This window comes from Eretmochelys imbricata, chromosome 16 (genome assembly GCF_965152235.1).
Source record: "Eretmochelys imbricata isolate rEreImb1 chromosome 16, rEreImb1.hap1, whole genome shotgun sequence".
Taxonomy (NCBI): Eukaryota; Metazoa; Chordata; order Testudines; family Cheloniidae; genus Eretmochelys; species Eretmochelys imbricata.
In genome coordinates this window covers 21,475,215-21,502,364 of record NC_135587.1, presented here as the reverse complement: position 1 = coordinate 21,502,364, position 27,150 = coordinate 21,475,215, and the positions used below count along the sequence as shown (strand labels likewise).

At 44.5% G+C, this 27,150-nt stretch overlaps 1 protein-coding gene across 1 annotated transcript in view; it reads right to left on the bottom strand.

Moving 5' to 3' along the window:
- CCDC187 (coiled-coil domain containing 187) overlaps positions 1 to 27,150 on the bottom strand; it is a 68,879-nt gene that overhangs the window by 20,696 nt on the left and 21,033 nt on the right. Inside the window, exons 13-20 of the mRNA XM_077836208.1 lie at positions 16,548 to 16,738; positions 6,748 to 6,842; positions 5,658 to 5,768; positions 4,127 to 4,245; positions 2,985 to 3,115; positions 2,228 to 2,373; positions 1,902 to 2,089; positions 490 to 577 (exon numbers count right to left, since the gene is read on the bottom strand). Of these exons, the coding sequence (XP_077692334.1) occupies positions 490 to 577; positions 1,902 to 2,089; positions 2,228 to 2,373; positions 2,985 to 3,115; positions 4,127 to 4,245; positions 5,658 to 5,768; positions 6,748 to 6,842; positions 16,548 to 16,738 (1,069 nt within the window). The remainder of the gene's footprint in view (positions 1 to 489; positions 578 to 1,901; positions 2,090 to 2,227; positions 2,374 to 2,984; positions 3,116 to 4,126; positions 4,246 to 5,657; positions 5,769 to 6,747; positions 6,843 to 16,547; positions 16,739 to 27,150) is intronic.

The following is a 27,150-nucleotide window of genomic DNA, read 5'->3' as shown; positions in this document are numbered from 1 at the left end:
ATAAGGCTGGGCAGGCCCCCAAAATGACAGGCCACTTCTGAAAAATCTGATTGCATGGGACTTGTCCCAAGTCACAGAGGAATCTACAGCAGAGTCAGGAACAGAATCTAGATCTGACTCCCATTGCTGTGTTTTAGCCACAAGACCACCACTAGCTGTTGGCTAATTTCCTGTATCTCAGCAATGGAATCCTAAACACCTCATATAATCTGGGTGTATACACTAAGAGTAGATAACTGCAGTAACACTGGAGTTGCAGAGAGAAATGGTGTTTCCTGCTTCTTTACAACATATAGAGTACAGTCCATGGCATAAAATAACGTATTTGAGGTACAAAAATTAACATCAGTGAAGTATATTATGAAGTCTGTGCAACAACACTATGTACTCCTTTACTACTGTTCGTGAGATTCTCATCAGCGCTGAGTGTTAAATCTTCCCCTTGTTTTTCAAGAAGAAAGCTGGATTGTGTAACTGCAATAACATTACCTGCTCTTGCTTCAGCCTGGTTAGGATTTTGTGCTGCTTCTCAGCTACGGCAGACACTTCCTCTCTGTCTCGCAGATTATCCAGACAGCTGAAAGCAAGGTGGAGACCAAAATCACTACCAGAAGGACATGTGTGAATGCAATGCCCATGACAGGTGTCCCCATGACAGGGCTGGGGCCTGGAGTGATGTCTTTATCCCCAGAACAGGTACATCAGTGCAAGGCTTACCACGCTGCCCTGCCCGGAGCTCAACCCCATCTGGAGAATGAGAAGATACTTCAGTATTCACAGCCCATTTCACCTTGTGCCTCTCTGCAAGATGGCCAGGTTTCCAGATGCGCCCAGCATACTGCAGCTCTCATTGACAGCAATGGAGATTCTGCCTTCCCCCCGGAGAGCAGTAGGAACTGCTGGATGATTAACTGGTTTGAAAATTTGATCACTTCATTTCAGATGCCTAAATGGGGCCTGGACTCTTTTGGACATCTGGCCCTTAATATCTATGTATTGTGATGCAGACTCTGTGGAGTGACACCCAGCAAACTTATTTCACTCAGGCCACCAAACAGCCCCCAGATGGTAACAACTCCCAGTGATTACCAGCTTGGACTCAGAGCAGCCACTTCAGCAAGCAAAGCTTAGTCCTTCATAAGTCCCTGAGAGAGCCCTTCCCTCAAGCCCAGCCCTTAGTAATAATATATTTTGCTTTTTGGCATGCTCCATATCGTAGATGAAAGCTGGTGCAATGGTTAGGGCGTTAGTTTGGCCTTCAGACAACTGGGGTTCAATTCTTTGTTCTACCACAGCCACCCTGGGTGACCTTGCATGTCTCTCTCTCTGCCTCAGTTCCCCATCTGTGAAATGGGGATAATTGTACTTCCCTAACTCACAGGGAAGCTAACCCAAAATCCAGGAGATGGTGAGGGGTTCCAGTTCAGGCTCATGGTGTGGCTTTCATCTTATGTATGCCTGACTGGAGGCTGGCAGGAAAGGGGTTAATGGTCACTCTGGTTAGAAGAAGAATTGCATCTACCTTCCCTGCAAGGCTGGGTCAGCTGTGGGGAATTTATTAATTACCTCCAGCTCCAGCCCACTACAGGAGGCATTTGCTGTGGGGAGCCAAGCTGCAAATAAGAAGAGCTTAGCTGGAGTAAAGCCAGGCTTTGGATGTGGTTGAAACAAGCTGGGTCTTGTCCCTTCTGGCTGTGGGGAAGCTTGGTTGTACCTTAATTTGCCCTGTAAAGGGGCAGGATGTTTACGTCTCTGCTTTTACAAGGTAGCCCACCATGAAGAGGGTATAAGCTCCCCTTAGTGGGCAGAGCCAAGCTGCTTTGTTCTGACTGGTCTGTTGCAGTCAGACAGTGTGTTTACCATGTACTGAAATAAGGAAAGGGTATGTAAAATGGGCTCACCGTTTCTGATGCTCCAGCCAGGCCAGCTCTGCCTTAGTTTTCTCCTGAAGGGCTTTTTCTCTGAGTCGAAGGAGGGCAGTCTGGTGCCGGGCTCGTAGTTCTTCTTCCCTCAAGTACTGCTCGGCCATTGTCAAACTAAAACGGCAAAAGGTGCTGGACCCTCCATAGAACTGACTGATTTCACTCCACTGAAGGCAGAAGCAGAGGGCTGGATTTATTAGGGGGAAGCTGTTGGATGTCCCACAAGTGTGGCATTGCAATTAAAAGCCACGTGGGTGACGCCTTGTGCAACGACTAGCAGGAGAGGAATTCTGGAGCCCAAGTACCTCGCTTGTGGAATCCATGTGTACACTGCTGTCTCCTGAATCATCTGCTGTGAGTGTCTTGTTGTTGGGCTGATTTACTGAAGGAGGCAAAGGATTCAAGGACTGATGTATGTGCAAAGAGTCACCATGCTTTGCAAACAGGGATCCTAAAGAAAGAGAACATTAAAGTCACTGTAAGTAAAATATTTCTTCATATTGGGGAGGGAGGGGAGAAAAGTGATGTATCCCATTTCGAAACTTTATAGCGTGGTTGTAAAAAATATAGATTATAGCTAAACAATTTACCTTTCTAATATGCTTCCAAACAGATCAGTTCATACTGCATTCTAGGCTAGTTAGCTTCCATTCCAGAATACTAGACAATCTGAGCACGGGGTCAGAAGCCTGCCACACATTCATGTGTTGTAATCACTGCTTTGACATTGACTCCTCCTGTGACCTTAGGAAAGTCACTTAATCTTTTTTTCTCTGATTTCCCTGCTGTTCTATAAATAAGGTTAATGACACCAGCTGACTTAACTCCCAGGGTGTTCTGAGGGTTAATGTCTGTAGAGTGATTAGAGGATATAAAGATACTGTTCTGACTATTCATATATATGGTGAGTTAAATCATCTGGGGCAAAATTTTCAAAGGCGCAGTAAGAAATTTGATGAAATCCCTGCCCAACCCCAAAATACTGCTCCACTTCTGGTGCCACTGTAGGGCATCTGTAGATTTGCCCCCAAATGCCACTAAATCACCTAACTGGATGGTCACCTTGTTGCTGGGTTGAGGAATCCAGGTTCATTTCCCCAGTGGATTTTCTCTCTGTGGCTTTTATGGCATCCATCACATTGCAGTTGATTTCAGTTTTCAGTGCAGATTGTTTTGGAGACTGTGCTCTAAAGCTACCGCGGGGGGGAGAAACACATTCTTACATGATATTTTGGTGTATTAGCTGCCAGGAACAATAATAATACCTAGCTCTTAGAGAGCACTCTTCCTCAGTTGATCTCAAGTACCTTTCATAACAGCGTGTTAGTAATATTTATTCTATAGTGGATCATCTATATATATGAAAACTTCTTTTCTGGTACTTAGCTCAGTGTGAGCTTGGAACCAGTTCTCAAGTACTTTAAATGAGTATTAAAATGTGCACTTAGAAAAATGCTCCTTGACAATGCTGGTCAAAATGGATACTCCTTCTCTTCAGCAGGTAGCCATATATGGTTTATCCAAGATACCTGACTGTAAATCAAAGGAATTGAGGAAAGGATGTTCCTGTTCACCAAAATAATAAATGAGATCTTTGAGCTATAGTTAAACGCAATTTTTCCTGCCACAGAAAATACAGCAAAGATCATGGGCGGTAGGTGAACCGGCCCGGCCGTTGTGGGGGGCTAGCTCCTGGCCCCTCCCCTTCTGCCCGAGGCTTCTTCGGCCCCCCACCTCTACTGCCAGAGCCCAGAGCACCCCACCATGGCCAGTGGCTGCCTGTGGGCCCAGAGCCCTGGGCGGGCAGAGTGGCCCCCACCCCTGGAGCGCCGGGCAGGGCCATGCTGGGCTGTTTGGGGAGGCTCAGCCTCCCCGAGCCTATGATACTCGCTGCCCATGGCAGAGATGTTTCCCTTCAGGATCTGGGCAAAAATCAGGCCAGAGAAAACTTGCAATCGGAGGACGTATAGTTTATAATGGAGAACTGAAACATCAAAAGGGTTAGGACACTAATCCCATGTAGAGGGCAGCTGCCATGTGAGCTATTCCCTTTGTTAAATTGAAGAACATCCACAGCAGAAACATGTTACTGATGCACAGTTCGCCGATGTAGAGTTCAAACACTCCAAAGCCCTGAGTCATTGAACTTGAACAAACCATAGAGTAAAGCAGTCAAGCATCCCATTGTATGTTGCTGACTGTACCTGTCCTCAGCTGTATCATCTCTGTCAGGATCACCTTCAAATTGGTATTCTCTCCGGTCTGTCTTAGCATGCTTAAGTCTTGCCTTCACAGTACAGCTGGCTTGGGAGCCATTCAGCCCCTGTAAAAACCGAATGAATCCCCAATGACAATGAGTGATCTTTACAAAAGGTGTCACCTTTCAGCCCTTTCTGTAATTCTCATGGGCTAGAATCTGGGTTTATACCGTGCTTTTCATATTCCAATGACCCCTAAAGGGTTGTATTGACTAATGAGTTAGATCAGTGGTTCTCAACCAGGGGGGTATGTGTACCCCTGGGGACATTCAGAGGTCTTTCAGGGGGTACATGAACTTATCTAGAGATTTGCCTCATTTTACAACAGGCTACATAAAAAGCACTAGCGAAGTCAGTACAAACTAAAATTTCATACAGACAGTGACTTGTTTATACTGCTCTATATACAATATACGGAAATATAAGTACAATATTTATATTCCAGTTGATTTCTTTTATAATTATGACACAAATGAGAAAGTCAGCAATATGTCAGGAACAGTGTGCTGTGACACTTTTGTATTTTTATGTCTGATTTTGTAAGCAAGTCATTTTTAAGTGAGGTGAAACTTTTGGGTATGCAAGACAAATCAGAATCCTGAAAGGGGTACAGTCATCTGGAAAGGTTGTAAACCACTGAGTTAGAGGCTAGCAGTGAAGTGATTATGTAGGCATATGGAGATGTCCCATGATAGTTCACACAGAAGCTGCTCTGTTGACAATGAGCATGTCCCATAATACTGTGGTTACCTCCTGGTGTTTCTTTTTAAAAAGCCAATGAGATGTTTATCTTTTACCAGTGCTGCTAGTAGAAAAGGACAGAAGTAGTGGTCAAAGCATCATACAAAGTATGGCATTCTTAATAATGCGGCAATGCCCTAGGTCTGCACATCGGGTCTGAGTCCAAGGCATTGTATTCATGAACATGGGACCAAATCCTGGGATCCCTTACTCTGGCAAATGCCCATTGACGCCAGTGGGATTTTGCCTGAATTAAGGACCTGGGGACCTAAAGACAGAAAAACAAGCTGTGCACCAACCTCCCCACATATTCCTTTTCTTTTTTTAATAGGAGACTCCTTGGTTCTGGTCAGACAGGAGGCCTATGGGGCGCTAAATAGAAGCATGAAAGAATAGTTTACAACCCTTCAGGAGAAAAGTGCTCAGACACTACCGTGAAAGGTCCTAGAGAAAGATGCCTGGGGTAAAAATTTCCAAGGCGCCTGAGTCCCACCAACTGTCTATGGGATTCAGGCACCTAAAAGACATGAGCCCAGATCATCAAAGGTATTTCCCAAAGTACCTCTGAGGATCTGGGCTCTAGTACTTTGGGAAATATACCCACAGTCTGCATTCTTTGTTCATTCAGGTGAGAGAGGCAGGTAGGGGCTGGCCCCAGGTCTCAATGACTCCAAAGATGATGGTGCTGAGTCTGGAATGGTGCCATTTTCCTGCTGCTGGGGCCACACAGATTTACCGCTAACTGATGCTTGAGCAACTCATCCAAAGCTCTCTGGTTCTCTTGAGCTTCTAGCTTTGCTTTCGCACCCAGGATAGCCAGCCGCCCTTCCTGTTGGAGCTGATCGGCCTGGATTTGGGAGAAAATTGTGGGACTTCTTAGCTCATTACCATGAATTTAAAACCTCACTGTGAGCTCCTTAAAAGGACCTTAACAATGCCGAGAGCTGAAAAACTTGTCCTTGCACTCTTGCTACTGCAGGCAAACTGAGCTTCTACTAGAAACCCTGTGATAATAAATGTGGCTGGGGGGATGAAAGGATGAATAATTCATATAAGGAAGCGGAGTTCAGTTTCAAGGTCCAAACATGTGTTGTGGGTTTTTCTTCAAATGATTGTGCGTAATAACCGTTTTTAAAACTGTGGGAAGTAACTTGCCAAATTCAACACACAACGCCAAGCTCCACTCTCATGAGCAGCCATGTAACCCTACTGGCTTCGGTATGGTTGCCCCGGCAGAACGTGTCTCCTATGGTTGAAGTCTAATTAATTCTGGAGAAATAGCATCAAGGACTCTTTCACCATCGGTACAAATTCTGGGTAACAGAAAAAGTACCCATGATGTCCACCGATCCCCACCACCACTGTGGCCTTCACGCCATGGCTTCATTCTGCCCTTTTGGTGTTTCAGACCTGCTAGTGACCCTCACCTCCCACACAGCAGCAGCTGGGGCCAAAGTGCAACTTTGCAGGCAGAGGAAAATACAGAGATGGAGTGATCTTTTGAAGTCACTACCAACACTCCCATTGACGTCGGCTGTAGCAGGTTCGGGTACTGCCACTTGCAGCTGAGGACGCTGTGTCTCCCGGGGCAATCCAGTCTTGCCTGTTGGTGCTAGAATTGGGTCTGCCAGTGGGGAATTGGGCTTAGCAGTTAACGGTGGGTGTAGGTGTCATTGGGAGTTGACCTGAGGTGGCAACACAGTGATCGTAGAACTAACAATGCCATCTGAAGGTAACCTGCTTTAAGGCATGTACAGGAATATCCAGCATCTCTTTCCAGGGAGAACTGAATCCACGTTTAATTTTGATTAGGGTACACACTGTACCTTCAGTTTGTGAGCCAGCCTCAGAGATGTTTGCTGTATGTTTTCAAGGTGATCCCTGTATCTCCCCTCCGGATCTATGCATCTGGGGTCTCTGCCTATGAAAGATGGGAAAATAGAGACCGCATCTGAATTTTTAGCCATGAACTAATTCTGAAGAATGAATAGGAACCACCTGTACTCCTTCAATAAGGAATGCATTAGAGAAAGCATCCAGTGCTTGAACAGAAATAGCCAATGGGGCACTAGCCAGAGAGAGTGGTATTGAGAGAGCTGTATTGAGACCTGCACTTTCAGGTGTACTCCTTCAACAACTGCACATCCAGGATCACAACCACACAGCAGCCCATGGCAAGGTGCAGAGAGCCAGCAAGGAACCCACCAAACCCCACTGCTGTCCCAGGGATCCACACCAAGAGGAAAGGGTTACTGCTCTGCCTATTCTGTGCTATGCACTAGCCACCAGCCTGTCCCAGCTCCACAAGCTGTGAGATCTGGAGCAGGATGTCCTAAGGCATCTGCAGCTGCTGGTACAATAGCTCCATTCAGCCAAAACCACATCACTAAATCTGCATAAAAATCATCATTGACTTCAGACCCTACTCTGAAGCACCTGCTTAAGTCCTACCAATGTCAATGGGATTGAAACACTTGCTTGTCACTGCTGTGCTGAACAGGGATGGATGGCTGGATCGGGGTCTCGGTCAGTGTTATGTGATATGTAATCTAGCAGCATTTTGAAGGCTACTTTTCATGAGGATCGTGGGGTGGCTACCCCCAATCTCTGCAATGCTTTAAGGCTGGCCATGCCCTCCAAATGACATATTCTGACCGATGATGTGCGTTACTTAGCCATAGGGACAGGTGGTGGCTACTCAGGAGGAAGGCAGAGTGTGTACATGACCCCTAGCTGCTTCACCCCGCTGACACCTCCTTGGATCTCCTTTCAGAGGCCTTCCTGGTTGGATTTCTGGCCTTTATTAGAGCACTAATGCCTCCCATGTGCTTATGATAGTTTGGCGTTTACTCTGCACCCCCAGTCTGATTCTGTGAAAACCCAGCTCTGTCTCTATTTTGGGGGTGACCTTGATCACACCTGCACTCTGTAACCCTCATGTTGGCTTGCCCTCTTGTGTTAGGGGGCCTACGTGTCCAACCCTGAATGAGAGACACATCCAAGGGGCATCACCTTTGAACGACTCTCCTTTATGAGAACAGCGGGGCCAGGCTAAAGGAACCTGGTTCTCCAGTTTGTCTCCTGGGCCCTGGGACTTTAGCCACCTGACTAGGGCTTTTGAAGCTGTCCAGTGAGTTGCCTGACAGGGGGGACTGAAACTTAAATTAAGAGCATCTGCATCAGACACCCCCCACCACCACCACCACCCTGTCTCTCATGAGCCAAATATCACCAGGAACCGGAAGGACTGCAAGGGGAAGAGGGGCCTACTTGCCTTACACACAGACTGGGCCTAGGGACTCCTGGAATGGGTCAGCATAGACTCAGGGAGAGCATACAGGGCTTTGCTGGTTTTGTGTAGCTCTGTATCTCTCCTGTACCATCTAAGAATTATGTGAGTGTTTGTGGCTCTAAGGGAGCATGCATAAGCTACTGGAGAGACTGGATGGGGTCCAGTGCTGATCTTGAGGCTTAGTGCAGCTGGACTGTAGGGTCCCACATCCCAAAGAAGGGGTGTACCCCAGGAGTGTGCCTCAGAGACCAGAATTAAAGACCGTGTCTGGATGCTGCCCAGATCTAGTGAGCTTGGGAGCAGGCAGGATCCAAAGGCTGGTGACCAGCCACAAAAGGGGAGAGGGCTCAGCCAGGGCTGAAACAGTGCTGCATCCACAAAAAACAAATGTCTCTAGCCTAAGGAGCTCAAAGTGATTTTGCTCCCTTCTGTGCTATTGGATAATCTTTTAGCATAAACCCTTGCAACATGAGGGGCAGAGAAAAGGGGTGGAACTTCAAAGGGGGTGGACTGGATGAGGGCTGACTGCCATAAGTTAGAGCAGCTGGGGGCTGCTCTAACTTACCTGGGGCTATTTCAGCCCCTGGAGCAGCCTGGAATCTGGAGGGTACAAATGGGGAGGGGGTGTAATCCCACCTTTTCCTCCCTCTCTCGGGGCTGCACCTACAGAATGCGCACACATAAAATAGAACAAAAGCTTTCAAACCTTGATCCACCCGTTTCAGACTTCTAGCTGCGCTGCACCTGTTCCTCCATGTCCACTTCTCTCAGCACTGCACTGCTGTTGTGATTCTTTCCCTTTGTCAGGGAGGAACAATCTCATAACCGTGGCATATTGATGCTGTTGCTTGTTCTTACTCTAGGCACTCCCATCTCCACGCTACTTCCTTATTACAGCTCTCCTGGCTGTTGCTCTATAGGTGATGTAATGTTTACTAATTATAGGTTCTTGGCTGTATAAAGCTTCTCAGATGAGTTTGTGAAGCCCGCTCAGACAGGTTACATATTTACTCTGAGCTGCGTCACTATCAGAAATGAGTATCATAAATGGATGGTCGTGTGTATCATAAGTAGAAATGGGTCTGATTTATAGATTTCAGAGCTGCATTTCCCCCCAGAATTTCAGGGATGTTTGCATTGAGGGGGATAGATCAGGCTGCTGTATGTTGGGTCCAAAGGTTCCCAAAGCCCAATACTAGCTTTACATATGCAGGGTTTTTTTTAAAATGCCAACACCTCTCTTTTTTATAGGGGATTCTATCAACGCCGCAGAAAGCGTGTGGGTTTCTTGACCTGAAAAGCATCATGGCATGTGTACACAGAGGTGAGGGAAATCAAATGTCAGTGCCCCAAATTTATTCAGGCTTCCTACGGGAACGCTGTTGCCACTTCGGGAGGTGATGAAGAGCTCTGCTGTCAGTTTCACCGACGTCGTGTGGCGTCGCCAGTTCTCATGATTTTAGCACAAGTCTTATGATAGTTGGTGCTTTTTTAAAAAGACCCAGCTCCTGGATTCAAGAGAGGAGTGCATGAGACTCTCCGCTTCCATTTTTTTTTTAAAAAGGATGTTTCTAGCTCTCCTGGTTCTGGAGAAAAGCTTGAAAAGGTAAAGCAAATGTGTCCTACAGGCACAGAAACCAGGAGGTAAATAAAAAGAATCCATCACTTTTTTTTTAAATCTTTTTTTTTTTTTTAAGACGATCTCATGGTTTTGGGGACCTGACTCATGACTTTTGCATACTTGGACGGGCAATACTGGGCTGGTGAAATGTTCCAAGGTACTTTAGCCAAAAAGCAGTGGAATCTCACGTGTTTAGTGACATTGCAGGGAAAAGAATTGTTGATTCATAGCAAGATCTTGCATGTATTGAAGAGAGTAGCAGGGAAAAGACAGATGAGCAGTACCTTAGCTTCTACTTGGATTCCTCATCACGTTCAACAGCGATTTCAGGGTGTCTCCTTATATAGTTGTATATAGGGTAATTTTATATACAGGTGTATAGACTAAGGTTCTAAACACTAATTCTGCTTATTTGGTTGGTTAAAGGCACTCTAACACCTGGGCCATTCCAAAGCTGTGGCCGGGAATCCAGAAGGGATTCTCCAGGATATAACTATGACCGTGAGGTAGCCTTAGCTTATCCTCCAAATTTGAAAGTGTTACAGCTGTATAGGTTAGAGGCATCAAAATGCTACTTCGGCCACAGTGAATAAATGATTTGCTGCATCGCTTCCATCTTGTTTTATTTCTCTTGAACATAAGGTTAATGTGAAGTCACATTATTACTCACTGGAAGCTATATTGTTTCGCTAAAGCATGTGGTAGTGTCCATCTTGACTGCCTCTCTCCTGACTTTAAATAGTTTCAGGGACGTTCCCTGGGAGAGTGTGTGCAAAGAAGCTTGTTGGTGACTTAGTGCAGAACCTCATTCACGGTGTGCACAGTGGTATGTGCCATGCAGATGCATACGGAGCAGGTCAGATGCAGTTCTATGGAACCTGTAGAGGGAACTTGCTTATGTAGATGATGCAAGTGCACCTAATGCCTACGTATGCCCAGCATGAAAGCAAGCTAGATAAAGTTGGACCTCATTTAAACAAACCCCACTCATCCAGCACCCTCGTGTTATCCATCTTGCTATAACTTGATGCACTCTTTGCAACCTGCATTCAAAAACGCCCTCATCTGGCTAAACTTCACAGCCTCCATTCTATTCCAATAGCATTTAAAAAAACATACCGGAGTGTGCGTACATTCAGGCTATTTATTAAATCACTTACCACTACACCTGCATAATCTAAGTAAACCCTGTAGAATTCCTACTCGATATCATTTAAGAAGCTGGGCTCAAAGTCTCATTTTTCTAATCACTTGAAGTTAGACAGAGGCACTTACTGCTGCTTTATTCAAGGACAGCTTCCCTTTTTTCTGCCAGCGTCAGCAATCAGTCCGAACCAATTATTACCAAGATACGCACTTGCAACTTGAAAGGTGTGTAAGTGCAACTTGGAGACGACTATCACGCTGTATTTTTTTCCTTTATGATAAAATTGGAGTAATTCTTATGGAAGAGCTTTCTTTTTCCGTATAAGAAAGCCTGCAGGGCGGTTCAGCAGCCCAAGATCACACGTACATTTGCACTGGTGCAACCACAGCTGGCATATTGTGTCCAGTTCTGGTGTCCACAGTTCAAGAAGGGTGTTAATAAATTGGAGAGGGTTCAGAGAAGAGCCACGAGAATGTTTAAAGGATTAGAAAATGTGCCTTATAGTGATAAACTCAAGGATCTCAAACTATTTAGTTTAGCAAAGAGAAGGTTAAGGGGTAACTTGACTGCAATCTATAAATACAAATATTTGATAATGGGCTCTTTGGTCTAGCAAAGAAATCCAACAGCTGGAACTAGAAGCTACACAAATTCAGACCAGAAATAAGTTGTACATTTTTAACAGTGAGTAATTAACCATTGGAACAATTTACCAATGATCGTGGTGGATTCTCTGACAATTCACTGACAAGTTTAAAATCAAGACTGGATGTTTTCGCTACAAGATCTGCCCTAGGAATGATTTTGGGGATGTTCTGTGGCCTGTGTTATACAGGAGGACAGACTAGATGATCCCAATGGTCCCTCCTGACCTTGGACTCTATAAATCCCTTTCAGAGGTTATCTCGCAACTGAATGTCCAATCACCTGTGCCATGATCACCTTATAGGAGGAAGGGAAAAATCAGGTCAAATTTGAACCAAGCTTTTCACAATTTCAGCCTGATGATAAATGTTTCCATGAGACAAGCAAATCAAACTCCAGTGGAAACAGTTTGTGTTAGGGAGGGGAGAACCTCCTCTGCAGTGTTTACAACCCAAACATTTCAATGCTGCTCTCCTGCAGGAGTTCTTGGGAAGGAGCATGATTAGGAACAGATGGTAGCTAAGTGAAATTGACTGGTTTGCCTTCATGATCTAAGCTGAGAGAGCTGCAAAAATTGAACAGCCTAAGAAGTGAACCAGGCGGTTAAATTCTAAGGCCTGACTCAGCAAGGTTGTTAGACATGTGAGTAGTCCCGTGTGATTAAGTGCACGCTTAAAGTTATGTATGTTGAGCACACGAAAATGGATGGGACTATTGGCAGTTTTGTGTATCTTGTTGAATTGTAGCCTTTGTGTTTTGGGTCTGTTTCCCTATATAAATAAATCTGCCTGTGAGCTGAGCACTTCCACATTTTTGGCTTGTCTTCATACTATCTGCTTGCTAACCTCTGGAATCACTTTGCCTACTCTCGCTGTCCTCTGATGTATTTTGTGCTTATTTTTTAATCCTCTAGCACAAGAGGTTGGCCAAAATTCCATTGGTAGGCCCGATTCAACTCCCCTACTGCAACTCTGTACAGTAGTCCAGGAGGCAGCCAAAATTTCTACCTATGGCCATTTCCACAGCGACAAAGCAGTTGGCTTATGCTGCCTGTTAATGGGAGCAGAGCTAGGCAGGGAGATCATTCCAAATTGGAGCATGTTAACTATAGTTCCAGCTATATGGGGGACAGAGAAATACGAGCTATTAAATCTTTAAACTATAGCTGGTCAAAGTTGTGAAAAGCTCTCCATAAAATATCATTTCCATTTTTCACCAATTATGTTTGGATTGAATTCTTCCAATCCACTGCACTTCTAATATGCAACCAGTGATGCAAGAACCATGCTGGTTGCTTCAGTGTAGGAGACACACATGTGCCCAGGACACTTCCTGGAGTGGGATGTTTCCAATAGTGACATGCTAGAGCTTGGGAGAAGAGTAGTTGTGAGACAGAATGAGGGAGTCTCTTCCTGAGCAAACAGTCCATGGTCTGATTTGTCTGCCGGATAATGAACAGTGCAAACAGCCCTCTCAAATGGGGAATGGTACAGGGTCAAAGAAGGGGAAAGTTAGTAGTGGTGAAAATCAGAGCAATTTTCTTTATTGATTCAAGGGGAAAGCTATACTTCTATCCTTCCCCCCTCTTTCCCCCCCCCACCCCCCACTGAAAGGGGGCTCATTGCAAAACACTTTAAAGCCAGTTGGAAGTCAAAGACCAAACTTGTTTGAGCTTTGCTAGGCAATGAGGTTGTAAGCTGTTGTGAAATACATGAGGTGATGCTTTGGTGTTTTGCTTTAACATCATATAGTAAACACTGAAGGAGTCCTATCTCAAGCTCTTCAGTCTGAGGACAATTAATGGAAGCAATAATGTTACAGTTCTCTGCCATGCTTTGATTCTGCTAATTTAATCACTTCTCCATGTTCTACAAACAAGAGGTTGGCTCCCCCTAGTGACACAAAAGATTATTAAATGTCTGCAAAGGAAGGAAACGGTTTTATGTATGAATACCTCTTCTTTGTGCTTTCAGTGAAATTACTACGTTTTAAGGCTATTCGCTTGACTCTAATGAAATAATTTAAAACATTTGCTGTACTGTAGCTTGAATTAAAAAGAAAATGGGAAATCTTGGGTCAACAGTGAATTTCAGTTTAAAGCCCGCAATCTTTCATCTCAGAAGATCCCAAACTATTCATTGTAGTCGCCACAAGCGTGCACTGATTCTGTGACCCATGGTCATGTGAGAAGACCTCACTTTCACAAGTCCTCTTAACTGAACATCATGGCAATTACATGAGCAGACTATAAGATTTGGGCATTAAGAGTAAGATTTTCAAAAGCACCTAAGTCCCTTTTTCTAAAGGGATTTAGGCACCTAGGAGACAATATGTTAAATAGCATACATGTTAACCTCGATATTAAATAAATTATACCTTTATGTTAGTATATCTCCATGCACACTATACATTACTTATATCTGTTTCTAACCCAATATAGTTACAGAAGTACAAACAAGTGCTTAACTGCTGCTAGTACCTTCCAAAATCTCCCCCAATATATACCATAGCTTTGGAGGACCACACACTTAAGGTGGAATTGTGGTTCCACCCCCTTGAAAACTCCCATTGATTTCGACAGGCACAAAATTTGATCAATAGCGGATTACACAAATCTTGTAAACAATTATAGTGCCAACTCCTTTACAGGCAAAACTCATTTAAGCTGCCGGGGAGATTTCCTAAGGCAAGAAAAAAAGAGCAGAACCTTTTGGGGCTGCCACTTTTCAATCCTCTTTTAACATGTGGTCCCGCCTCAGTCTTGTGCTATAGCCAGGCTGCACCAAAGAAGAATGCAGCCCAGGACCCTACAGAAGCGTGGCTGGTGTTAATCAGAATCTGGAGAACATTTCCTTACCAGCTCAGACCAATACTAAGTTAAACTATATTTTCTGCCTAAATTGATTGGCATGCCCATCTATTAAAAATGTGTGCAGCTTTCCAGCAATCCTCTGTGGAGATTATGTGGGTTTGTCAAAGAACAACCGTTATATGTGAAGTGGGCAGTCCATCGCATTGGAGGGGGGCTGTGGATTTTATATGGTCTGTTTTTATTAGAAAATGTTGACGTGTCAAGAGCCAGGGATGGGCCCTTTCACTTAACTCTAGGTGGTAGATATTAACAAATATTAGATATTTTGCAAGCTCCCACTTGTTCTGCGGCCTTCTATTGTATACTTTAAGGATTTCATTACCGTGTAAAGGAAATACTCAGTAGCAATTAGTACTTAGGGGATGCATACACATTTTAAAGATAAATATTTATATTTTGCACTGATCTATATAATTGCGCCTCATTATACAATCTGCACTGCAGAAATGACTTGCACTCTTTTCTGCAAAAGAGTGTACCAGTGTTAACTGATTGTTGTTGCTAGTTATGGGAGCATTTAACACGGTCTTTCATATGCATCTCCCATTTGACACCAGTGGTGAGCAGAGCTCTTTGTGACCTGTAGTTCAAATCTATATTGTCCCTCAAAATGACCATACCGTACCTCACCTAGGAAGAAGTGACACAGGCTAGAAGCTACCCTGTTTCCAGTCAAACTTGCGGCTGGATTCAGTCAAACTCCCTTAACCTCTGCAAATGCTGGGGGTTTGCAAAGACTTCTTCCTGTATATACAAGCCAGGCAGAAGTTTCTATCATTCAACTCATGCACTATATGTGGCAGGGTGTTTTCCTCGCTGATCAAGAGACTGCAGAATCAGGGCCCTTATCCATTAATACCGGATGACTGAAACATCCTTTTGTTCAATGGGAAACTCTCTGCAGACAAGAGACTTAGTGACCAAGCATCTGAACCGCCCTCCCTATTTGTTGGAGGCTGAGGAAGAGACAGAATAAATAATGTTGATTGCTCACCCACCAATATTGCATATAAAATCTTGTGGGGGCAACAATGAAGCATCCTTGATAAGAGCAAGGGCTTTTTGAAAGTACCCTCTTCGGAGAAAGATTATCTGATCTTGTTCTTTTGTCTCTGAAAAGCCCTTGAAACAAAGCACCATCTGTTGCTGTTTGGCAAAAGAAGCCAAGGTCTCCTCTGACAAAGGCAGGCTTGCTATTGTTTGCTCCTTAACCCTTTCAGCAACAAACTTTCTCTTGTCTCTATGCAAACATTTATTTAGAGTATAAAGTGACAACCTTCTTCCTGCCAATCCCCCAGCAATCCTGAGTTCAGCTCTTGACTCTGCCACTGACCTCAGTTCACTTGGTTAAAAGCTCTCTGCCTCAGTTTCCCCAGCTGCAGAACTGGGACAATACCCTGTATGTACCAAATAGGGGGTTGGGAGGGTTAATCGTAAAGCTGTTTGAGATCCTCAAATGAAGCCTCAAGGGGTTACAAAAGCATATGGCAACAATGTAGGCTATCGCAATCAGGGGCATGTTTGTCACAGCTACAGTTGGCTAAAAAGACGGAGGGAATTTTTTTTTTTTTTACAATTTTTTTTCCTTTTTTGTGTTTGTGCCAAAGTTTGATATTTCAATGACCGTTTTAGCTGAAACATCAAAAATTTAAAAACTGTCTGACTATCCCAGTAGTTCTCAGACTTTTGTACTGGTAACCCCTTTCACACCGCAAACCCATGAGTGTCACCCCCACCCCCTTATAAATTAAAAACACATTTTTTTAAAATATTTGACACTATTATAAATGCTGGAGGCAAAGCGGGGATTGGGGTGGAGGCTGATGACTCGCGACCCGCCACGTAATAACCTTGCAATGCCCTGAGGGGTCATGACCACCAGTTTCAGAACCCCTGGACTATCCCTTGTCCCAAATGGCAATGCAAGCCCCATAATACTCTCCTAATGCAGGACAGAAGAGAACATATGATGGCATTGCCAACTGCCTTAGAAATGTAATGAATTAACTACTGCATTTTGGGATACTACTTTGTTAAATGCTGTCTTACCAAAGTCATCCTCAAATTCTTTTTGCATCCTAATTCTTCTGGTTGGAGAAGTGCGGGATTCAAATCCATGACTGAGAGATGTTTGGAAACTTCGTCTAGGAGAGGATGAAATAATTTCCGCTTGATTTTGAGCTTCAGAAAGAGCATCGAATATGGAGTGATTCCCTTGATTTGCTGGTTTTCTCTCTGGACTGTATTAAGCCAACAACAAAAATGTGCTGAATGACAGATGTGAATGAGAGAAATCTTTCCAAACATTGTATTATGTTAACAAGAAAAGATATATAGTAGGGTTATATTTTGACCTCAAGATAAAGTGGGCCAAATTTGTCTTGGATTAAATCAACAGAATTTAGATTTATATCAAAATTTATACCAGGAATGTATTTTTCCCACTGTGTCAACTTGCCATTCAATGCTGAGCCTGATTCTGTATTCCTCAATGGACCTTGGGGAAGCAAATGAATGAAAGCTATGTGTAGTGTCACTAAAACTCCCACACAAAATCTCCTGAGGAAATAGTGAATACAGAAATGGACGCAGAAAATCTTTTGTATGACTATAGAATCTTGTTGCCTAAAATGGCTTCAAGCTGTAATAACAATAAGACTGTTTGTTTGATTCATCCGAGGATCTCAAAGCACCTTACAAACAAGAATGAGTAAACTCTATGAGGTAAGGAATTTGTTTACAGGCCCAGATCAAGACCCCATTATGCTATGTGTGCAATACAAACACACAACCAATCTGAAAAAGATGGTCCCTGTCCTGAAGAGCTTACAGTCCTTAGACCATCATTATGGATCATTATTCCCATTTTACAGATGGAGAGACTGAGGCAGAGGTAAAGCACCTTGTCCGAGGTGCAGAGTCACAAAATGGGGAGGAATAACTAGCTTCCACATGTATAAAACAGACCGGCACAATTGGCGTTTAAAAAAAGTCACACTTTCTGGTTAGATTTCATTAGCAAACAAATATTATAAACAGAGATACAGATATGAGTAGAGCGTTTTATAGTTGGCTATAAACATACCACTACAAAGTGTTCTATATGGTTATAAGCAATTTGCTGGACTCTGTAACAATGGATTAACCATTTAGTAAAATGTCTGTCTGTTTATTAGCTCTTTTATAAATGGAAGCTTCACATAAAGTTGGACCAAAAATCATACCTGCCAATGTGCAAAATCCCCCTTCCTGTACCTTGATGATGATGGAGAAGCTAAAGAGGCACCTAATTACCCATCCAAATTATTACTTGCTCCGAGCTGGATTTTTCAGCACTCCTGAAAATGGAAATAACCACCTCACTGTTTTGAGGCTTAATTCATTAGAGCTGGATTGTGCAATCCACGCTCACGTTAAGGAGTATTTGTTCCACCACCATGAGTCAGGGTTGCACAGCCTCGCCCTAGATGTTTGCAAAGCTCGTTGAAATGCTTTTATGCAAGGTGCTATGGAAAGGCAAAGTAGCGCTCTGTATCACGTTTCTAGGACTTGCGGTGAGCATGGTGAAGGCACAGCCAAGTCCTGCAATCGGTGTAAATGCTTTAATATGGTGAATCCTGTCAAAATGCAGCCTATGGGGTCCCAATGAGCTGCTTTTTCCTGCAATCCTGTCCAACATCTTAGTAGTCAGGCAGCTTTTTAACCTGGATTTGAGCTGCACGTCTCTGAGCGCAAAGCAGCTCATTGCCCGTTGGCTACATGGACACAGGGTCCACTGGGAATGTTTTTAAAAACCCTGCACAAAGCTTAGCTAAAAAGATTAGGAAGGAACGCGTGAAAATGGGCACCTGTTGATCTAGCAGCAGCCTAAACAAGGCCGGGAGACTGAGGCAGACTGAAATATTGACAGATGGTTTTTGTACAAAAAAATGAATGTGGAAATGGGTTTTTTTTATCAGCAATCAGCTTAGGGAAATCCCATTTCATTTTTTTCATTAATAAGCTTTTCTTTGTTTTTCCTGGTGCAGAATGACCCAGAAATAGCTAAAACGAGTAGAACAGCTCCTACCAACTTGTGCCGTGGATGCTGTCTTCAGAAAGTGGGTACAATGGAGTAGGGGGAGGTGGCAGAGGATTTCTCAGGAAGAAATTCTAATATTTGTCTCTAACAAATACTTGGGGCTTGGTCTCTGTATTTGCATTTTGTGCCAGTTTAACTGGCTCCACGGCTTCCTTAGGGATCACTCGGGAAAGGACATATCCTGCCTCAGAAAGGGAGGAGATCAAGGGCCTGATCCAAACTCCCATTATACGCAATGGAAAGACTCCTGTTGACAGGCTCAGGCCCTAACGGGAATATAGTGATAGCAGGGAACAGAAGAGCACTTGGTGATCTCTCCTGGTTCTTACCCTACATCCATCTGCATGGTAGGGTAGCTGAATGGAAAACATAGCTTGGCATTGGCCATGTACACAGGGAGCTTGCCATGGTGGCCTTGAGCCTGGTACGTAGCAGAGCACAAGCTCCAGACCAAGTGGAAGTGCCGGTAGCTACTCAGGAGCCATTGGCACAAGTACGTGAGCTCTTGTGCGCAGTCAAAGGGACACAGCATAGGCCAGTGGGTGTGTCTTAGCATGCATGGACTTCAGCACAGGCCTCCTTGGTATTAGTGAGGCACCGAGGCATGTGTTCTCCTCTTGGGCCTCGGTCCTGCTGCTCGGCAGGGGTGACTGGCTGACCATGCAGCCTTGCTCCAATGCAGGGCCTGGTTGCTTTGCAATCCCCATTCAGCTCATTGTCTTTCAACTTGCATGTAGGCTGGCACCGCAGCACCTGTGCAGGGCAGGATCAAAGCCTTGGGCACAGATCTCAGCGCAAACAGAGGGGAAAGGGGCACGGCAGAGTCACTGGGGAAAAGGAGTTTTAAATCCTGTGGAAGTGACATGCAATTTGTTAATGAATGGAGCTCTTCAAGGCCAGAGGTCTTCATTTGTACCTATTCAAACCTTATAGGCTAGATCCTCAGCTCATATAAATCAGCATATCTTTGCAATGGGACTGTCCTGATTTCCACCCGCTGAGGAGCCAGCCCTGCAAACATTCACTTTTGAAAAAAGCTTTTTGTTTAAGACTCAGTTTGTTCAAAAAGTTCTGACCAGCCCTGGTCTATTTAATTACCCCTCACTACTACATGATGGCTTGTAGGAGACGGTCTCTCTCGTTTCTTTATTGGAAAATATAGTTCAAACTTTTATATCTGTCGTCTGTTAACTCAAAGGGAATTCAGCTTGAAAAATAACCGATGGCGTGATCTGGCCCTAAGAGCAGATGGCTCATCATTATTCACCCAACCCTAGTTCAGTAACAGCCTAACACATAAATACTCAGATGTTGGCCCACTTGAAGTCCAGGGCAAAACTCTCATTGACTCGACTGGGGCCAGGATTTTTACCCATTATGGTCTTTGACTCTCCCACCCACAGTCACATGCACGTAATCTAGGCAGGGCTGTTTTCCCCCTTTTATCACAGGATTTTATCGTTCTCCTCCTTTTATCACAGGATACAAGACCCTTCTACTTCTCCTAGGTGCCCAGATGAATTCCCTGATTCTTCCCGTTATTCCTGGATTTTAAGTGGGACCTTCGCTGCTGGGTGTCTGTCTTAATTTTGATTCCCTTGTTCCTGGGCACGGTGACTGTTCTCATCACTTCACTGATTCTTCCCATCACTGTGTATAGAAGAGATGCCTCTTCTTTCTTTTATATAAATCTATGTTGGCGTTACAGGCCCAAGCTGCAAAATTAGGATCTTGATTTCAAGCAGTCCAAAGTTTGGGGTGCTTCAAAGCCAGAGTTTTGATCTAGGCCAATCTCTAATTTCTAGGCATCCTGATTCCGCCTATTGTCTAGTCCACCACTGGCTAAGAGAGGAAGACAAGGCCCTGTTTATAGGGGTATTGACCAAACACTTTCAGGTAAGAGGGTCTGCATGAGATATTCCTTCCCCACTACACAGACTGGCTGCCTAGGCTATGTGTAGGGCCCTTCGTTTTCAAGTTTTATTTTATTTAATTTTTTCCTGGGAGTTTATCAGTGTTTATTATGACAACAACTACAACAAAAAGAGGTGAAAATCAGTGCAAAAAAACGATGAATTTTTCTGGATAAATATTGGGGTCTAATTTGATGGACAGGACAACGGGGGAAATATTAATGCTTTGAACAGAATTCAATTTGGCTTGCTGCAGAACTCAAAACACATTGCCACCTCTGAGTTAAAGAAAACAATATATCTCTATTCCCCAAATAAAACTTTTCATTTGAATAAACAATTTACTGTTGTAGACTTAGAACTATTAGCCTATAAATATTTACATTTAATAATTGGGTTGGGCCACACCATTTGCAGCACATACACTCAACTTCATCCTTTTCTCCTGTTTTTGTTTTTAAACTTGGGTTCTGAAATGTATTCTGATATAGATTTTTGTTTCCTTCCCGTTTTAGTGTCAAATATTTAAACCGTTATCTTGAAATGTGTGTGTGGTGGGCGTGAGACTCATCAGTACGTTCAGCTGCCTATGCACTTCAGAACCTGCGTGCGCGCCTGTTTGTTTATTGCGTGTATCTTCTAGACTAATACATAGTCTTACGTCAACAGGCAGCTTTGCATATACACACAGACTAATCTATTATCATAATACATAGATCTCACACAATGGATTGTATTTTCCTAATAAAACAAGTTATTTTTTATATATTTAATGATACAAAAGTAGGGTAAACATGTGGGGCGGGGGGGGGACTAGTAATATTTTTTTGTAAAACCTGGGATTTTTTTGGTAAAAATCAGTTTAAACTGAAAATGAAGGATCTTAGCTATGTGCTATAGGGCAGGATTGGAGTGAGTGTCTCTTTATATTCTCCACCTTCTGCACCTTCATCTCTATTATCAATACAGCACCATCACTAGAAGTTCTTCAGCAAGCAATGGACTGAGCTCAGCGCTACCCACAACCACAGCCTGCCTTCCATCCCTCAAGTCCAACTGTAGCCGTATTTTGTACATACACAGTTCCTTTCATCTCTCAGGGCAGCGATCGCAACAGGGTTGTGATGCTTTGTGTGAAGGCCTCTATTGGTCAAAGCATTTCTGTGATGCCATAAGGACCTTGACTCCGCTCGTTAAACAAACGGAGCTCTGCTTTTTCAGTAATTGCATTGTTCGGGAGATCAGCACACTCTATCTTATTTCTACTTTGTCTGGTGTTTGTCAATTACAGCTGAGGGTCGATTCCCATCTGGATTCAGGGGGATTTCTGCACCTCACTTCCATTAGCGTGAATGAGAGTTGCATATAAATCCCAGGGCATCAAGATGAAAATAACAGACCCCACAGCTTAATGGGCCTGATCCTGAGAGGTGCAGAGCATCCGCAACCATGCTTCCCTTTGAGGAGGTTTGTTGTCCAGATCTTTTGTGCTGTACGTGGGTGACGTAACTGCTGCATAATCCTTGCAACTGATCCACTGGAACAGGAATCAGTACAACCTTTGTGAACATGGTTGATGCACACAAAGGAGAGGTTTTACCTTTCAGTAATTCCAGTAATTACTGTTCATAACTTCAGTAAGCTGAGCTATCCAGATTTCTCGCTCCAACTTCCATTTCCCTCTTGTTTACTTTGTTTACAGTTTTACTGATCAAACAATCTTCTTAGAAGAATCTTGTTCCGTATTAAAGGCATTTACTGTATGAATGGCAGACCCCACCTTGCATGTGAAGAGCAGCAGGTCTCCCTTTTGGTAGATCATGCTGCAGTTCAATATTGAAATAGAATCTAATACTGGAAATCCAATCCCACACACTTCAAATATTGCCTTTCTTCTGCTTTCTTCCCAGTATACGCACCCTGTGGGTATGAATTTGGCCCTGAGGCAAACAGCCAAACTGTGCTTTATTACACCAGTGTAAATCCAGCACCTCATGCAACTACTCTGCATTTACATCTTTGTAAAGTGAGAGTAACGTTGGCCCATCGTATTGGTGGTTTCGAAGTCCAATGAAAAACGTAGGCCAGGATATGGCCCTTAGTCTTATGCTGCACTTCCTCTCTTCCCCAGTAAGGAGAAGGAATATGTCAAGAGCGGGAAAAGCAAATGCTGACATTGTCTCAGGCAATGCTGAATCTAACTTGGAGCTCTGATCCTCACTCCGGTTCAAGGATCCCTGCTGCAGCCATGCAAAATCCTTCTCTTTTTCTGGGAACTGCAAGTTAGGGACAAGAGTTGAGTCTCCTGGTCCATCCCTGGCCAGTCCAGGGGTATATTTGTTAGTGCTCTGTCCTGTGGGGATTGAGGAGTTAAGTCTACACTGATGACTAGGGCCCTGCCAAATTCATGGCCATGAAAAAGTGTCCTGGACCGTGAAATCTGGTCTTTTGTGTGCTTGTAACCTATCCTATACAGATTTCATGGGGGAGACCAGTGTTTCTCAAATTGGGGGTCCTGACCCAAAAGGGAGTTGCAGGGGGTGGTCACAAGGTTATTTTTGGGGAGTCACGGTATTGCCACCCTTACTTCTGCGCCGCCTTCAGAGCTGGGCGGCCGGAGAGCAGCGGCCGTTAGCCGGGCACCCAGCTCTTCAGGCAGCACCTGCTGGCAGCAGCACAGAAGTAAGGGTGGCAAGACCAGACCATGCCACCTTTCCTTCTGGCTGCTCCTGGCGGTGGCTCTGCCTTCAGAGCTGGGCTCCTGGCCAGCAGCCGCCGCTCTCCAGCACAGCAGCCAGGGTAGCAGTACCACAAACCCCCGCCCCCCACAATAACCTTGGGATTTCCCCACCCCCAAAACTCCTTTTTGGGTCAAGACCCCTACAATTACAACACCGTGAAATTTCAGATTCAAATAGCTGAAATCCTGAAATTTACGATTTTTAAAATCCTATGACCGTGAAATTGACCAAAAAGGACAGTGAATTTGGAAGGGCCCTACTGATGACACAATGAAGTCTCTTTATACAAATAGCTGTCACTGTACAGAATATATTCTACAAGCCAGGAGTTTTCTGTGTACCACCATCTGCATTAAACCTGCATTGAATGTAAGGCTGATGGGAAAATCTGAGTCCGCATTAATTTAACCAACTTTATAAAGAATGTTCGTAGTGTAGCTTCCAAAATTGCCATTCTCGGCCACACTCCCTCTTTAATTAAACTTACATTTGTGTGGTGTGTGATAATACACACAAATGTGTGCACACACATCGCTAAATCTACAGTAATCATAATTTCTCTCTTCCCCCACCCTCCCAAACGTCAAGAGTAAAGTGAGTGAAAACAATTACTGTAAATGAATCTATAGTATCCAATTGGCTAAACCACTCTTTAATCTTCTGCAAAAAGGAGATCAGTAGAGATTTAACTAGGTACTCATAAAGATAATCAATTTAGTCTACTTTTGTCAATGCCATATGTTATACCAATGTGTGTTCTGTGGCCGGGGAGGGGAGGGGAGGGGAGGTGAAGGAAGGAAGATCCACATTTTACTTTTCTTAACATCTCTGGGATAAAAAACACCCTAAAAGTAATGTCTTTAGACAAAAGTAAGCTTATAGAACTAAGCATGATGCATGGTAAACAATGTATGTCTCTGGTGCTTGGCATAAGAGTACAAAAATCATAGTACATTGTTCAGGATGGTTTTAAATGCCCCCATTCCCTTCCCATCCCCTTTGGAGATCATTCTACATTCTAATAGGAATCACCATGAGGAAATCAATGGTTCATGACACTTGACACAATTATTTAACATGAGTAAGAGTTCTGCCTGGATCAGGAAGACCCATTGGCTCTAATCCTGCCAGGTGATCAAGGCTGGGATTTCAATGGGAGTTGGACATCTAGCCCCGTAAGGCATCTGGAAAAATCCCACCCCAAATTGTTTGGAGTTGAGGGTGCTCGGCACCTCACAGGATTGGGCCCACTGTTAACTTCAACTCCAGAACTTTCAGCCTAATTTTTCTGTACATACCAAACAGAAGCTTGGCTTAAGAATACAGACATTGGTCAATAAGCAGAGATCCATCAACTACTGACCTAGACGCGCTCTAGACCTGAATGTTAAGCTTGGCATTAAAGTTTTCCTAAACCTAGGAAAAGGTGAGTTAAGGTTAGGATTGTAACTCGGACAATTGGGCTTAGTATTTTCAGGGATTTCTGATGAGGGATTCTTAAGCAATGAATTTCCCTTTTGCCTGCAAAATTCCCATTGGTTTTAGCTGGCGTTATGCACACACAAGCAGGGCTGGATTCATCTTTTGTGGGCCGGACGCCAAATCTTTTGTGGGCCCCCATGGGGGCAATGGAACATGACGTGGGGAGGTCGATCCCTGGAGCGAGGGGCTGGCCTGGGGCAATGGGGCGTGGCATGGCGGGAGCAACCCTGCTCTGCCCAGTGCAAGGGCACTGTTTGCAAACTGGCAGGTGCCAGATGCACACTGGCCCACCAGGCCCTATGCTGCCAGCATGCCCCTACCTTTTGCTCCACTTGCACTGGTCCGGGCGCAGGGCAAGTGGAGCAGGCTCAGTCAGGGCCGCTGGCACCATTGTAAACCAGTACTGCACATAAGAGGCCTGAACACAGGAGGAGCTGGGAAGCTGAGGGTGCTTGTTACCTCTCGGAATCCGGAGAGGTAATGGGCTGCAAGTTAAGGTCTGATGTGTGCTCCCCACTGCAAAGTATGCTGCGATAACTAGCGACGCTGGGATAGTGCCCCAATCTGCACGCTGAAATTTTGGTGCCTCTGCAAGTTTATGAAAGTCCTTCGTGTAATCAAAGTGTTTTGTGTGGCTCAGAAGAAAACATCAAGAAACATGCAGGGGGGGAAAAGCCATCAACAGTCATGCAAAGAAGCCGGCTTCTTAACACCATAGGGCCCTCCATGTGCACCATGCAACTGCTTAAAGAAATTGTCTCTCCTCAGAGGATGGCCCTGAAACAACGGATCTTCCTTCTATAATTTAATTTAAACAACCTGGCACACAATGCTTTTAAAACCTAAGAGAGTAGAAAAGCAAACGGGGAAAAGTCTCTCTAAAGGATTCAGTAGATTAATAGCTCTCCCTAGTGGGTAATCATTGAATTGTACTGGGAAGATCGTAGTCTTGTGGGGCCAAATCCTGCAATACCTTCTGGAAGGTGTTGGGTGCTCTAACTCCATTGAAATCAATGAGAGACAAAGGTGCTCAGCACCCTGCAAGATTGGGCCCACCACTTTCTAAGTAGCCTGACATGCTAGTATATAAGGGAGGCTTTCTCTAGCCTGATCTTCATTCATCTGATCCAGTAGAGCTAGTATTAGCTACAGAACATAAGGTGAACAATTGTTCTCCATGCCCACGGAGGGGAGGACAAGAGGTAATTGGCTTAGTTTGCAACAAAGGAGATATAGTTTAGATATTAGGAAAAACTTTCTAACGCTGAGGATAGTTAAGCACTGACATAAGTCACTTTAGGTATGTCTACCCTGCAATTAAAAGCCTGCAGCTGGCCCATGCTAGTTGGCTCGGGCTGTGGCTCAGGAGCTGTTTAATTGAGGTGTAGAGGTTTGGGCTCGGGCTGGAGCCCAGGCTCTAGACCCTGCAAGGTGGAAGAGAACATTAGAACGGCCCTACTGGGTCAGACCAAAGGTCCATCTAGCCCAGTATCCTGTCTTCCGACAGCAGCCAATGCCAGGTGCCCCAGAGGAATGAACAGAACAGGTCATCATCAAGTGATCCATCCCCTGTCGCCCATTCCCAGCTTCTGGCAAACGGAGGCTAGAGACACCATCCCTGCCCATCCTGGATAATAGCCATTGATTGACCTATCCTCCATGAATTTATCTAGTTGTTTTTTGAACACTGTTATAGTCTTGGCCTTCACAACATCCTCTGGCAAGGAGTTCCACAGGTTGACTGTGCATTGTGTAAAGAAATACTTCCTTTTGTTTGTTTTTAAACCTGCTGCCTATTAATTTCATTTGGGTGACCCCTAGATCTTGTGTTATGAGAAGGAGTAAATAACACTTCCTTATTTACTTTCTCCACACCAGTCATGATTTTATAGACCTGTGTCATATCCCCCCTTAGTCGTCTCTTTTCCATGCTGAAAAGTCCTAGTGTTGTTAATCTTTCCTCATATGGAAGCTGTTCCATACCACAGAGTCCCAGAACTCAGGCTGAAGTTGGGCTCCCCCAACCCAAATGTCCACACTGCAATGGAGTAGCCCCTTAGCCCAAGCCAGCTGGCACGGGCTCAGCCGCAGGTATCTAATTGCAGTGTAGAAATACCCTTAGGGAGGCTGTGGAATCCCTGTCATGGGAGGTCTTTAAATATGGGTTAGAGAAACACCTGCCTGGGATGATCTAGGTATTCTTAATCCTGCTTCAGTGGGAGGCATCAACTACATGGCCTCTTGGGGTTCCGTCTAGCCCTACATTTCTATGATTCTCTAGAGACCCTCACACAAGATCTTGGGGCAGCTAGCCCATCCCACAGCCAACACAGCCGAGGCTATGTTCTATTTTTAGCACGCTAGCTTGATGGGAGCTAGCATGAAAGCTGAGACTCACCCACTCAGTTCCAATGGCAGATGTACCTTTTGTGGTA